This window comes from Octopus bimaculoides, chromosome 2 (genome assembly GCF_001194135.2).
Source record: "Octopus bimaculoides isolate UCB-OBI-ISO-001 chromosome 2, ASM119413v2, whole genome shotgun sequence".
NCBI lineage: Eukaryota > Metazoa > Mollusca > Cephalopoda > Octopoda > Octopodidae > Octopus > Octopus bimaculoides.
The window spans coordinates 65,582,052-65,596,707 of record NC_068982.1 but is presented as its reverse complement, the minus strand read 5'-3'; the positions used below and the strand labels follow the sequence as shown (position 1 = coordinate 65,596,707).

The 14,656-nt window shown below is 35.4% G+C and overlaps 2 protein-coding genes across 7 annotated transcripts in view; one reads left to right on the top strand and one right to left on the bottom strand.

Moving 5' to 3' along the window:
* Window positions 1-11,172, top strand: part of LOC106868689 (sideroflexin-2) — a 35,612-nt gene extending 24,440 nt beyond the window's left edge. For both annotated transcript variants that reach the window (XM_014914076.2, XM_052977756.1), the window contains exons 6-11: window positions 467-552; window positions 2,926-2,986; window positions 4,512-4,578; window positions 5,976-6,075; window positions 7,366-7,413; window positions 10,496-11,172. In XM_014914076.2, coding sequence (XP_014769562.1) covers window positions 467-552; window positions 2,926-2,986; window positions 4,512-4,578; window positions 5,976-6,075; window positions 7,366-7,413; window positions 10,496-10,610 — 477 coding nt within the window. In that variant the 3' untranslated portion in view covers window positions 10,611-11,172. The remainder of the gene's footprint in view (window positions 1-466; window positions 553-2,925; window positions 2,987-4,511; window positions 4,579-5,975; window positions 6,076-7,365; window positions 7,414-10,495) is intronic.
* LOC106868682 (1-acyl-sn-glycerol-3-phosphate acyltransferase delta) overlaps window positions 1-14,656 on the bottom strand; it is a 120,616-nt gene that overhangs the window by 19,934 nt on the left and 86,026 nt on the right. The gene's annotated exons all lie outside the window — the stretch shown is intronic.

The following is a 14,656-nucleotide window of genomic DNA, read 5'->3' as shown; positions in this document are numbered from 1 at the left end:
AGATCTGTAGATCTGCAGTCACAAAGTATCATCATCATCATCATCATCGTTTAACGTCCGCTTTCCATGCTAGCATGGGTTGGACGATTTGACTGAGGACTGGTGAAACCAGATAGCTACACCAGGCTCCAATCTGATTTGGCAGAGTTTCTACAGCTGGATGCCCTTCCTAATGCCAACCACTCAGAGAGTGTAGTGGGTGCTTTTACATGCCACCAGCACGAAGGCCAGTCAGGGGGTACTGGCAACGGCCACACTCGAAATGGTGTATTTTACGTGCCACCCGCACAGGAGCCAGTCCAGCGGGACTGGCAACGAACTCGCTCGAATGTCTTTTCATGTGCCAGGAAGGCGACCACTCAGCCATATCTACATCTATTGTTCAATAATTTTATTTTACTTTTTTGTTTTATTTGTTTTTATGTTTATAACTCTTTGTCTTTTTTTTTATTTTCATCTTCTGTAGCGCACAACTGGCATATTGCAGCGTTTTGTTCCTTTCATTGCTGTTGCAGCAGCTAACATTGTAAATATTCCTTTAATGAGACAAAGGTAAAAAGCTTGTCATTTATTTGTCCTTTTGTTTTGTCTGTATTAACTACTGATATTGTAATCTAGGCCTCATTTTTAATCTATCTTACACCTGTAGAGGAAATACATAGCTACCTTGCATTATATAAGGCTGGATGGTAGTAAGTGGAAAGAAGAAAGATGTATTGGGACACCAGAGCAAATTGTACCTTGAGAGTTCATTCTGTCACCTCATCATGACTATCTCTATCTTCTTTCCAGCTACTCTCACTCACCAGTGTTAATGTGGTGTAATCATGTATCTCCTTTATAGTAAGACACCTGTGCTCATCCCTCTGTCATTCTTTAGCCTCTCAACATCTGACATAAAGCCAAATACAACTGTCATTCAGTTCAGGGAGCTTTTTTTACTCATTTCTTTTCAAGCCTTGCAAGTTACTCAGGAACCTCACTAGTGCTAGTGGCATAAAAAAAAAGCACCCAGTACAGGCTGTAAAGTGGTTGGCTTTAGGAAGGGCACCCTGTCATAGTAACCATACCAAAGCTGACATTAGAGTTCAGTGCATTCCTGTGATTCATTAGATTCTATCAAACCTTCCAACCTATGCCAACATAGAAAACAAACATTAAATGATGATGGTGACAACCTGATTTCACTCATACAAACATGGTTTGTCTGTTTCATACACCACTAAGCTATGTTTCCCACACACCTGTTCAGTCTGTTTCGCATGTACATAACGATATATTTAGTGTGCACTTCTCATAACTTGTTTGTGTCTTACACCCGGTCTGTAAACTTGTTACATAATTTTCTTGTGTGTGTGTGTGTGTGTGTGTTTTACCGATTCTCTAGTTTCTTGCTCAAATTGCCATTGTCTCATAATTTACATTGCATTTACATGGTTGTTTTAACCTGTTTTTAACTCGCAATACAACTTCAAACTATCTACTTAACGCAATACTAAATCTCCCTTAACCCTTTAGCATTTAAACTAGCCATATCCAACCCAAATATTCTGTCTGCTTCTTGTTCAAACTGAACAGATCCAGCCTTTCAGACCTACCTTCAATGACATTCTAAAAATGAACAATCACATCATTGAGATCTTGAAGCTACAAAACAATTTAAGTAAATAAACATTACATTTGACAAAGTAATCTGAATGCTAAAGGGTTAAATGATGTCTTAGCATTTTCATTTTAAAGACCCTAAAGAATTCATTAAGTTGTTAACTAGACCAGCCATTAATAAGTGAGTAGAATAGCCAACGTCTAGAAAGCTGGTTTATTTCAGTTCATAACAGTCAATCAGATATATTATTTATATTTCTAGTGTTGGACTGATTGGTTCAGTACCATAGATATGTAGACTTAATGAGTTCAACTAGTGTTACCCCAAACAAATGCTGTCGATGATTGTAAAATAAGCTGGGTGAAAAATAGCTATAGATGTGTTTCTGAGACAAGCCACTGATGAAACAACCAGTTGCTGTAAGATAGCCCTAGACACTCATATTCAAATATTCACCCATCACACAGTCACCTTTCTACTTTGTTTCCCCCACCCCACTTATCTCAGTAATTCACAACACTAATCCCTTTCCTTTTTCCAGTTCCCTGCCATATTCCCCCTCACCACCATCACCACACCAATCACTTTCTATGTTATTACTCTGTTACTCTCTCCACTACCACTCTATCACAACTAACAAATCTGTTCCTCACATATTACTTAATCCTCTCTTATCACCCACCTAAAATAGTCACACAATCTCTCTTCTATTCTCCTTCAGCTATAGGGGGGCCACTTTAGACCCTTGGTCTTGTAAGTTATGAGCCAATCTTCACTTGTGCTGGTGCCATGAAAAAAAGCCACCTTGTATACTTCTATAGAATGGTTGGCATCAGGAAGGGCACCCAGCAACAGAAACTGTGCTATTATAGATATTGGAGCATAATGTCATCCTCCAAATCCTCAGATTCTATTGAACTGTCCAACCCATGCCAGCCTGGAAGACAAACGTTAACAACAATGGTGGTTATGGTTATGAAGAAGATGAAGAGGAGAATCAGTTATTGCTGTTTTGTCCTAAGTCATTGCTGATCAAGCAGACCTTTGATGAAATATATTTCAATCTTGTCCTATGTTGTCCTTATTGTATCTATAATTACATTACCTCATATGCTCTTTCCTTTGTTCAGATGATAGGGTGATTTGAATGTTATTTCTAGTAGGCTGAGTAACTACTGAGAGTCTTCCTTGTTGGTTTAACTGACATAATTAGTGTAAATTATGAGTGAATGTGTGTGTTAAAGATGGCATCTGTGCAAGTTGCACACTTCAGTTCTAGTTATGACAAATTCTAATTCTATACATATTTCTCTTTCTAGTGAATTTCTTGATGGAATCATTGTGTATGATGAAAATAAGAATCCTGTGACAACATCAAAGGTAATTAGGCAATGATTACTGAATTTAATATTGTATGGCAAATCATTAGCATCATGTTTTATATTAATATATACATTTGAAATAGGTTTACATTAAGATATCAGTATGTATAATAATTATAATCATCATCATCATTTAACATCCACTTTTCCATACTTACATGGGTCAGATGAAATTTGTTGAGGCAGATTTTCTACAGCTGGATCATCTTTCTGTTGTTAGCTCTCACCTGTTTCCAAGCAAGGTAATATTTCTCCATGGCTAGACAAGTTTTTCACAGAAAACTGGAAACGAACCACCTTGAAATGAGGTTCACTACAGCTGTTTCAGATGCATTTTTTATTAATGAACAAATCAATTACATCATGAAAAAACACATTTTCTTTAGGTCGATTGAAATTTAAATCTAAAATTTAACATTTAAGATTTGGCTTGGAAAGAATATATGTTGACTCCTTCAACACATGCGCATATATGTGTTGACTCCTTCAACACATACCAAAAGACTGCACTAGGCTTCAATGTCTATTTTGGCATGGTTTTTATGGCTGGATGCTTTTCCTAACACCAACCACCTTACAGAGTGGACAGTGCTTTTTACATAGCACCAGCACTGGCAGGGCCTGTTTAGGTATGATTTTTTACAGCTGAATGCCCTTCCAACTACCAACTACTTTACAGTGTGGACTGGATGCTTTTTATGTGGCACTAGCACAGGTGGGGGTCACCAAGTTATTCACAAGACAAAGATCGTTTGAGAGGCGAGGTGCATTGGAGGAGCTGGCCTTGTGCCAGGTGTGATAGAGGGACAGAAACAGGTGTCTTGCTGTAGAGGAGATATATGGTTACCCAGTCAGAGGGAGAGAGCAAGAGATTGAGGGAGAGTGTAGAAGAGATGTATGTGTGTATGTACATCTTTGTGTTTGTCCCACTCCCACTGCTTAATAACCAGTGTTGATTTGTTTAGGTTCCTGTAACTTAATGGTCTTGTGAAAAGAGATCAATAGAATGAGTACCAGGCTGGGGTCAGTTTGTTTGATTAAACCCTTCAGTGATGCCCAAGCATGGCTGCAGTCTAGTGACTGAAACAAGTAAAGAATAAAGGACTTGAGAGAGAAAAAGAGGGAGATAGAGAGAGGGGTTGAAAGGGGTAGAGAGAAAGAAATTTATTAAACACTGATAAAGTTCAGTGCAGATGTCAACTTCAGCTTAACCCTTTCAGGGTGTTGTTATTTATGCCCAGATCAAAAGTATTCCATATATGACCATCCCATTTTCTTCATATCTTTAATTTACATTGTCTAATTTCTTCTTTCTTTTTTAAGACAATAAATTGTGATTTCAGAGGGACATTACTATCATTTCTAGCAAGTTGTGTGACTCATACAGGCTTTCTATTTGGCTGAGGGGTTATGCCAATACATAAGCACTAATATATATCTCAACAGACTTCATTACTTTTTCTTTTCCTGACATTTATTTTGTATCTGTTATAAAATTAATCATTTTTTCTCCTTATTACCAGTATGCTGCTGTCAAAGGAATTAGTCAAGTGGTATTCTCAAGAATTATAATGGCTGCCCCATCAATGCGTAAGTATTAGTTTCACAGATAAACACAGAACAGAAGTTCTTTAGTGAAGTTCCTTCATAATTCACCGGATATTAACTTTAAAAAAATATATATATATATATATATATATATATATATCAGAATGTATTAAAGCCCATCTAATGTGGAATAATAATATTCATGGATTCTTTAAGGAGGAAAGCTGGTAAAATCGTTAGCATGCTGGGCAAAATACTTAGTGGTATTTCGTCCGTCTTTTCATTCTGATTTTAGATTCCGCCGAGGTTGACTTTGCCTTTCATCCTTTCAAGGTCAATAAAATAAATACCAGCTGAGTACTGGAGTTGATGTAACTGACTTACCCTTCCCCCGAAATTGCTAGCCTTGTACCAAAATTTGAAATCAACATTCATGAATCCTAAGGTTACTGAAAATTACAAATGATAAAGTTAGTATGATACTGGTCTATCTGTTGAAGAGTCAGTGATATATAGGCTGACATCTATACTACTGCATATTCATGACAAAAACATGTGTTAATTAACTAGTTTTTAAGTGGTATATGCCAAACTTGTTGGCACTTTTTTTGGCATATATCTACTGCAACTATCAGCAGCACAGAAGTTTTCCAGTTCTGTGAACTGAAGAGCAGTAGCACTGCTGAGAAAGGGGCAAAATAAGGGGGATGACATTGATAATTTTTGGCCCATTAACTTTACTCAATGCAGATTTCAAGGATGACAACTCAAAATAGGCATAAAAATTCCTTTTTGGCTGAGGGGTTATGCCAATACATAAGCACTAATATAAATCTCAACAGACTTCATTACTTTTTCTTTTCCTGACATTTATATTGTACCTGTTACCAAATTAGTAACTAGCTAAAATAAGTAACATGGCGAAGGAAAGGAGAGTCTAGTTTGTGGTTGATATTGTTACAACTCTGGATATGTTTCACACTTATTAGACTTCCTCGTGAAACATAAACATTCATGTGTCTGCTAAATCAATGTAGATAGAAATATTTATACATATACAAAGATGTGCACAAGATTGCATGAATGTTGTTGTTTGGCTCCAGATCAATACTAATTAAACAGTAAAAAAAGGACAGCAATGAAAGCCAAAAGTACATGCATAGTTAGAAAAGTGAACAGTAAAAGAAGCATTAAGAGGAAAGGGTGCACAGGCATGTCAGGGGTAGCAGTGGTGACAAGGCATTCGATCATGTAATCCTAGATATACAATATTTAAAAAAGAAATGATGGAATAGTCACAGCTTGAATGCTTTTGATCATAGGTTTGCTTAAATGAAAACAACAGATTAGTTACTTTATAGTAACCTAGTTTAATAGCATAAATTTGCTGAAGCACTCAACCTGTGATAAAATATATTTCTCTTTTTACTTTATTCCAGTTCTCCTACCAGTAATATTCCAACATCTGGAAAAATACCGTTGGATGCAGCGTTTCAAAATACTCAATGCTCCACTCCAAGTCTTGGCTTCTGGAGCCTTGTAAGGAATTCTTTTGTAAATTCTTCATTACTTTTTAAAAATTTTTTTGCTGTATAGAAAATTTAGTTAGTTTTCCTTCCAGAATCTCTCAAAATTCTTTATAAAAAAATTCATTTTACTAAAAAGAAGAAATGAAGAATATTGTAATTTCCAATCCCAAGTTTACCAGTTTACAACAAAGAATATATCTTCTTTTATTGTTTGAAGGGACCAGGTGTATGTGTGTGTGTGCGTGTGTGTGTGTGTGTGTGCGTGTGTGTGTGTGTGGTTGTGTTGTGTATTTAACCATTTAAATTCTTCCTCTGAAGAAGGAGCTGGTTTCTAACAAAGATACAAAACTCCATCTTGGAATGTAAATAACAAAAACAATGTCACATTTTAAACCTGAGAAAAGTCTTGCATAGTTTTAATGTTCCACATATAGATTGTATTTGTGAGATGTGATGTATGTAAGCATGCATGTACATACACTCACTCACACTCATACACACATACACATGCAGACTCACACACACACGCACCCAGAGGTTTGATAGTACAAACAGGGTAAATAGAATTCAAAATATGGGTGTATATATATATATATTTTATTAATGGAAGTTATAAAGTGACTCAAAGGCCCAGAGTTTTGTGCATGGCGCTTATCATATGCACACACACACACATACACACACACACACATACACACACACACAGACACACACACACACATACACACACACGCACATACACACACACACACATGTATGTACCCTTGGGAAAATTTTGAACATCTCAGTATCTCATCCCTTTTTATTCTTTTATTCTTTTACATGTTTCTGTCATTTGACCGCAGCCATGCTGGGGCACTGCCTTAAAGGGTTTTAGTCAGAGAATTCAACCCCAGGACTTATTCTTTGTAAGCCTGGTACTTATTCTATCGGTCTCTTTAGCTGGACTACTAAGCTACAGGGACATAAACACACCAACATTGGTTGTCAACTGATGGTAGGCGGAAAAACAAAGACACATACACATAAATATATACAATATATATAGATGTATACGACGGGCTTCTTTCAGTTTCCGTCTACCAAATCTACTTACAAGGCTTTGGTCAGCCCGAGGCTATAGTGGAAGACACTTTCCCAAAGTGCCACGCTATGGGACTGAACCCTGGACCATGTTGGTAAGCAAGCTTCTTACCACACAGCCATGCCTACACCCTTCCTTCACTTAGAAAAAAATGTTTTTTAAGAATATATGCTTATTGTAATAAATCATTATTGTTTGAAAATGTTTCCATTGTAGATTACTGGTGATGACACCAACAGCCTGTGCACTCTTTCCCCAGAGATGGTAAGACATTTATATTTTTGTAATTGGTTAACTATTAAAAATAGTGGAGGTGCAATGGCCCAGTGGTTAGGGCAGCGGACTCGCGGTCATAGGATTGCGGTTTCGATTCCCAGACCGGGTGTTGTGAGTGTTTATTGAGCGAAAACACCTAAAGCTCTACGAGGCTCCGGCAGGGGATGGTGGCGAACCCTGCTGTACTCCTTCACCACAACTTTCTCTCACTCTTTCTTCTTGTTTCTCTTGTACCTGTAATTCAAAGGGTCAGCCTTGTCACACTGTGTCATGCTGAATATCCCCGAGAACTACGTTAAGGGTACACGTGTCTGTGGAGTGCTCAGCCACTTGCACGTTAATTTCACGAGCAGGCTGTTCCATTGATCGGATCGACTGGAACCCTTGACATCATAAGCGACGGAGTGCTAACAAATACAATTAAAAATAACAAGGTACAAGTTATAGTGTTGTTGTTATTTAGTCCAGGTCAGGCCTGATTGAACAAATCTATAATCAAAGATATTCCAGTCGTGACCATCCCATCTAGGGCTACATTATCCAATGTGTTCTTTCTTAACCCTTTAACATTCAGATTACTCTATCAAATGTAATGCTTATTTATTCACATTGTTTTCAGTTAATCACGTATTATCTTGTAGTTTTGAAATTTCAATGATGTGATTGTATATTTTCAGAATGACATTGTAGGGTAAGTGTGAGAGGCCAGATTCGACTGTGATCAGCATAAAATAAGTAGAATACTTGGACCTGATATGGCCAGATTAAATGCTAAAGGATTACAAAAGTAGGGCTTGATTTATAGTAGATTTGGCTGCTATTACTATCTGATCGAACCAATGCTTAGAGGCTCTTTATCAGCTTGTGGACGGCACTGCTGTTATAGATTAGCCATAGGTCTACTCTGATTAAGTTGACCTATTATCAAGGGCATTCCAACCTTGACCAGCCAGTCTTTTTACCAGACAGTGTATTATCCAATTTGTCATTGTGCTCTCAAGTTCCTGATGCAGTTACTGGGATGCTATTGTGACATATGGAATGTCTTGGACATTTAAATCAGATAGAGTCCATCCTTCTCCAGGCCCGATCATAGCTGATTTCTTCTAGGGAGAAAGAGGAAGAAAGATTGAGTGAAGATAGAGACAAGGAAAAACAAAAAAATCGAATACATTACTGGAGTGATATTTTATTTATCAACCCTGAAAAGGTGAAGGGCAGAGTTGACTTGGACAAGATTTGAACTCTGAATACAATGTACTCTATCGAAGCTGTTAGAATACTGATTTGACACCTATAATCTGTGTGTGCATGCACACGTACATGTACATGTGTGTATGTATATATATGTGTATATGTATATATATACACACACACACACACATATATATTTGTATGTGTGTATAGTGTGCATGTATTTACATATATATATATATATATATATATATATATATATAGTGTGCAAGTATTTGCATATACATATATATGTAAACATATAAGTGTATATTTTTTTTTTCTTAAGTGTAGGTAACTGTAAGAAAGGATGTAACTCAAGACAAAATGTAGTCATACAATAAATAGTGATCGTTAAAATGAGTACCAGGATCAATATAATTAACTATAACCTCTGATGGTTTGCTCCAATATGGTTACAGTCCAACTACTGAAATCAGCAATAGAATATTGCTACTTTATTTGGAATAAATTCTTCCTTATTCAGGCTGTGGTTGACAGATATAGTTTCGATAACTGATGAAGCAGGACAACACAGAAACTCATGCATTCTACAATCCAATGACATCATCCACAGCCCAAAACATGTTTTCCCACATGGTTTAGGGGAGAATATTTTCATGGAATAATCCCCACATTGAAAGGTCTTACCATGTCCAAATACACTTGAGGTGCTAAATATGACTTTACTTGAATATATTTATGGACATTAAACAACAATGAGATATATATATATATATATATATATATATATATATATATATCATCATCATCATCATCATCATCGTCGTTTAACGTCAGCTTTCCATGCTAGCATGGGTTGGACGATTTGACTGAGGACTTGTGAAACCAGATGGCTACACCAGGCTCCAATCTGATTTGGCAGAGTTTCTACAGCTGGATGCCCTTCCTAACGCCAACCATATATCATCATTGTTGTTTAATGTCCATCTTCTATGCTGGCATGTGTTGGATGGTTTGACAGGGGCTGTTGAGCTAGAGGACTGCACCAAACTCCAATGTCAGCTTTGGTATGGTTTCTTTGGCCGGTCGCCCTTCCTAACATCAAGCACTTTGCAGAGTGTACTGGGTGCTATTTTGTGTGGGGCTGGTGTAAGTGAGGTCACTGAGTAATTCACAAGACAAGATCCCTTATCTGAGTGGGTGTAGTTTTGAGGGAGGTGGCTTTATGCCAAGTGATGAAAAGCTAGAGAATGAAAGAAGGATAGAAACATGTCTTGCAGTTGAGATACATGGTTACCCTACATAGAAAAGGAGAGAAGGTGCAAATGTGACATGGTGTACCCTTAAGTTACAGGAAAGTGAACATTAGAGAAATGACCCAGAGGACTGGACAGGCTGGATGGGTAGGTAAGATTGTAAAAGTGTGAAAGGAGAGTGTCTGATAGATAGAGATGGAGATAGAGGTGATTCAGTAAATGGGTGTGTGGGTATTTGTGTATATGTGTGAGAGAGGAAGATTATATTAGAATCTTGTTTATGTGATTGTGTGTTACTGATAGTTTTCTGGAAATTGTATTTCTAATATTGTTATACTTAGGGATGGTCATCTTCCGCAAAAGATGACTATCCTTAAGTTACATCACATATTTTCACATCAAGAATCTTGCAAAATAAATACATAAATGTATTTCTAATGATAAATAAAATTTAAATTTTTAATTATTTGATAGTTTTGTGAATGGCATTTGATAATTTCATAATGATTTTATAACTATTTTATAATGTTTGATTGTTTTTATAGCAGTTTTTATTGTTTTAATTGTTTGTTTCGCTTTTATAATAATCTTACATAAAAACAATTTCATTTTTATAGTTCTATACACACTTCTAAGTTGTCTCTACTTGACAAGAAAAATCTTGAAGAACTGAAAGAGAAATATGGTGCCAACAACATTCCTGAGAGAGTGTACTTCAACAAAGGCCTTTAAATTATTGAAAATTCCAGCTGTAACTGCCATTGAATAATTTAATCAATACCTTGTATATATATAAATTTATAGGAAGAAAAAATATAATAGAAAGTAAATGGTATAGTTAATATGTATATTGATTGTTTAGGTATTTGTGTCATGCATTAGTATGGCATAGTTTAGATTAATATTAAATCAGTAATTAAATAATAATTATATTATGTAATTAATATTATACATATAGTGTTTTTATATGAATCTTTGATGCCTAAAACTTCAACCCTCTGTAACTTCCTCCCTAATCTTAGTTTCCTTACAGATATCAATGTCAAGAAGGTGAAACTGAACTCGACCAGTCTACAGAGGTCACAAGTAGATAGCATCTTCTCAGGCTAGGTACTGATTTCTAACACAGGCACAAGGTCACGCATTTTGGTGCCATTGGGGAACAATCAATTATGGAGTAAATAAAATCATAACATAAACAATTAAATATAAGAAATAATAATTTCTTAAAGTATGTGTTAATCCCCATGTACCCAGAATTTGTGGACACCCTGTAGAATAGGGATCAATAAAATGAAGTATCCTCCCCAAAATGTATTGCTTTGTGCTAAAGTTAGAATTCCTTGCTTCATCAGAATATGAAGAATGCATGTGAAACCTAATGAATAAGAGTGTTATATCACTGTTAAGTTTAGAATAAGTGTTTTCAATGCACATCTAGTCAAGTGCTGTTTGTATATGTAGGAATAAGAAACCTGATGATGATTAGAGATCAAACTGGTTGAATTGTAGTATAGATGTAACTATTACAAACGTTTCTTCTTTAAAGATGAGAAAATTCATGAACTTCATCTGAATGCCTTGCTTCCCTGAAGCTCCGACATCTGGCAACTGACTTGTTAAACGCCCACAAAATTATTAATCACTGTGCCAAGAACCAACTTGAGCACTTTTTTGAGCTCCATGTGTCTAACACACATGGGCCTACCTACAAAGTCAGAAAACAGCACAGCTCCCATGACTTTCTGAAACATTTTTTCACACTCATAGTTGCTGAAGCATGGAACAAACTACCTGCATCAGTGGTTAGTTACCAAGACATTGCATCCTTTAAACTTCCATGCTTCCTGAAATTCGCCGATACTACACCTGATATCCCCCACTCCATATGCATGCACACATGTATATCATGATTCATACACTGTTCACTTTCCTGACTTTTGTACATAATTCTGTGTACTATACATGCACCTTTGATGAGTTGTAGTGCACCTGAGCGCTATGTACAATAATTTCATTATGATATAATCATAGTAATAACTCATTTCGAACACTTAGACATTTAACCACCTATGACACTTCCTTAACAAAATGGTCTTGTCTCTAGCTAAGAATTAACTAGATTCAGCCTTCAGTATCCATTTTACTCTGTCAAATGAGATATTTATTCACATTGTTTCAAATAAATCATTATTTCGTAGCTTTGAGACTTTGATGATGTGATTGTTTATTTCTAAAATGACATTACAGAGTAGGTGTGATAGGCTGGGTTTGGCCAGTTTGAACATTTTGGGCCAGATATAGCTAGTTGAAATTCTAAAGGGTTAATGAGAGTGGCAGAAACAAAGAATGAAATGAGAGGATTGCTATTGAAAGTTATTTCCTCATTGAAAGATGTTTTGAGGTTCACACTGTTTAGTTGTAAAGATTCACTTAGTGACAACTTCAGATTTACAGTTGTCACTCACAGCTGAATTTTTTTTTTTTTTACTCAGGTGTCATTTATGGTGTTCTGAGTAATTGCTTTATAAGCATTTAGTGGCCAATGATGTCCTTGTAACAATGTAAAAATCCAAGCTTTTGTGTAGAGCTAACAATGTTTTCTGAGCAGAACATGAATGCAAGCAATACTAAGAATTAAACTCAATAAGCCATTGTGTTGTACTTTCATGTAGGGGACATAATTCTGATTCTTCTTGTTTGCTTCACTGGTGAAAACAAATTCCACTTTACATTACATATAAGTTGTTAGTGGTGGAAAGAGTATCCTGCTGTTAGAAAACATTTGCTTCATTAAAAACCATCCCAACTATGTGAAAACAATGTAAAATTGCACACATAACAGCAAACATTTACTAATGAAAGGACTTGATGTATTATGTAAGGGTTGGCTGTGACTTCAAGTTGCAGCTTTTGAAGCTTATTCAAACAGATAGTTTGAATGAGCCTTGAGATTGAAACTTAATATCACAGTTAATGTTTATACATAATCATATAAGGCTACTGAATGAATGAATTGTTAAATCAAGAAGAGAAAACGATACTTTCTCGAGAGATCATTTCTTAGAGATCTGCTAGAAACCAGTTGTTTTCTAGTATCATAAAAAAATGTTAAATTTGCAGGCAATCATGCAATCAATATTAGCAACAGAAGATCAATCCTCTTGTTGCTGCTGATTAGTCTTCAAAATTAACAAGATTGGTAATCCTTAGAAATTTCTTATTTCTTTTAAGAAAAAACAGCATAGTTTTTGTTTGTGTTTCTCTCAGTTGTTTTCTCTAAGAGAGATACACAATGCAGCTATATTTTTTTTTAATGAAATATGAGGTAATTCTATGGATGGAAAAAAGCAATATTTTTTTACTCCTAAACTCTTTGATACCTCTGGCACTAGTTAGTACAGCAGTAAAGATTCACTGAGTGACATCTTCAGATTTGCACTGTTGTCACTCATGGTTGAGTGATTTCTTCAGGAGATATTTATTTATTTGCCTGTATGTTATGAGAGGACTTGAATTCTGCTAATGTCACACTCTTCAGCAGTGGGCTGTTCTTTCCAATAATGCTTATTTTATAAAAAGAGGCATTGGGATATCAAGAGTTAAGTGTTTGCCAGGATGTGCAGCTTAGCATTAATGAAGATATACTAATCACCAACCACTTGTGTATTCCAGGAGAATGGGGCATTGTGAGTTAAGTGTTTTCCAATACAGAGCTTAGTACTAATGAGAGTAAAATAACCATCAACAACTTGTGTAGCTGTGTTATTAAAATCCTGTGCCATTTCTGAAATAATTGTAATATGAAACAAACAAAAAAACTTTTACAAATATTTACTAAAGCACTTTTTTAGCAAAAGCTTACCACTTCCAATTAACAGGATGGTTATATTAAACACTGAATTTATTGTAATTTTATGTATTGGCTCTAACTTCAACAATTGTCAATGGAAGAGAGTAGAGAGTTGTTCTGTTGCCATAAATAACTTGCCAAACCACCAAATTTAGTTTGGAAGCATATAAAATAACTACACAAAAAGAAATTGCTAAGCTAATGGTTTCTGGATCTTTTGTTAATATCTGTGAGACAGTCTTTATGAGTGTCTTGTCTTACAGACTAAGAAATCATGTCATAGAAATTATCAAAATTCCATTACTGTATTGTTATAACAAAGCATAAGGTCAATTTTTTACAGAGGAGTCACTTGAATTAACCTCTAGAAAATTGACCCAAGAAGTCTATTTTCAATGCTTTATTCAGGAAAAGTCACTATCTAGTAACTGTCAATATACTTCAATTATTGCTAACTCACAGGGCATTTTCTAACACCATAGCCTAGTGGACCTGTCAATTTGTTTATTTTTTTAAAATTCTTCTGTTTGGTTCATTAAATACAGCATCTCTGTTATTGGTTGTACAGCATCATTATTTATCAAAGTTGTTTTCTCTTATATATTATTTATACCATCCACCTGTACTATCATAATTGTTATTTGGTTTGAAATGAATATAAGTGTAAATTAAAACATGAGAAAAATATTGTAATTGACAGATATTGACTAATATTTGGAAATACTGTTCATATAGAAGTTTAGTGCTTGTTGAATACATAAAAATATGCCTGAATAGATTTAATTAAAATAAATTCCAGTTTATTCATATTCACATTGTATGTTCAAAGTTTGTTCAAAAGAAAAAAAAAAAAAAAGGTAGAATTAAATCATTGTAATATTTTAGCAAACTTCCTTGAATACTGATTCCTGATTTTAGTAATTTT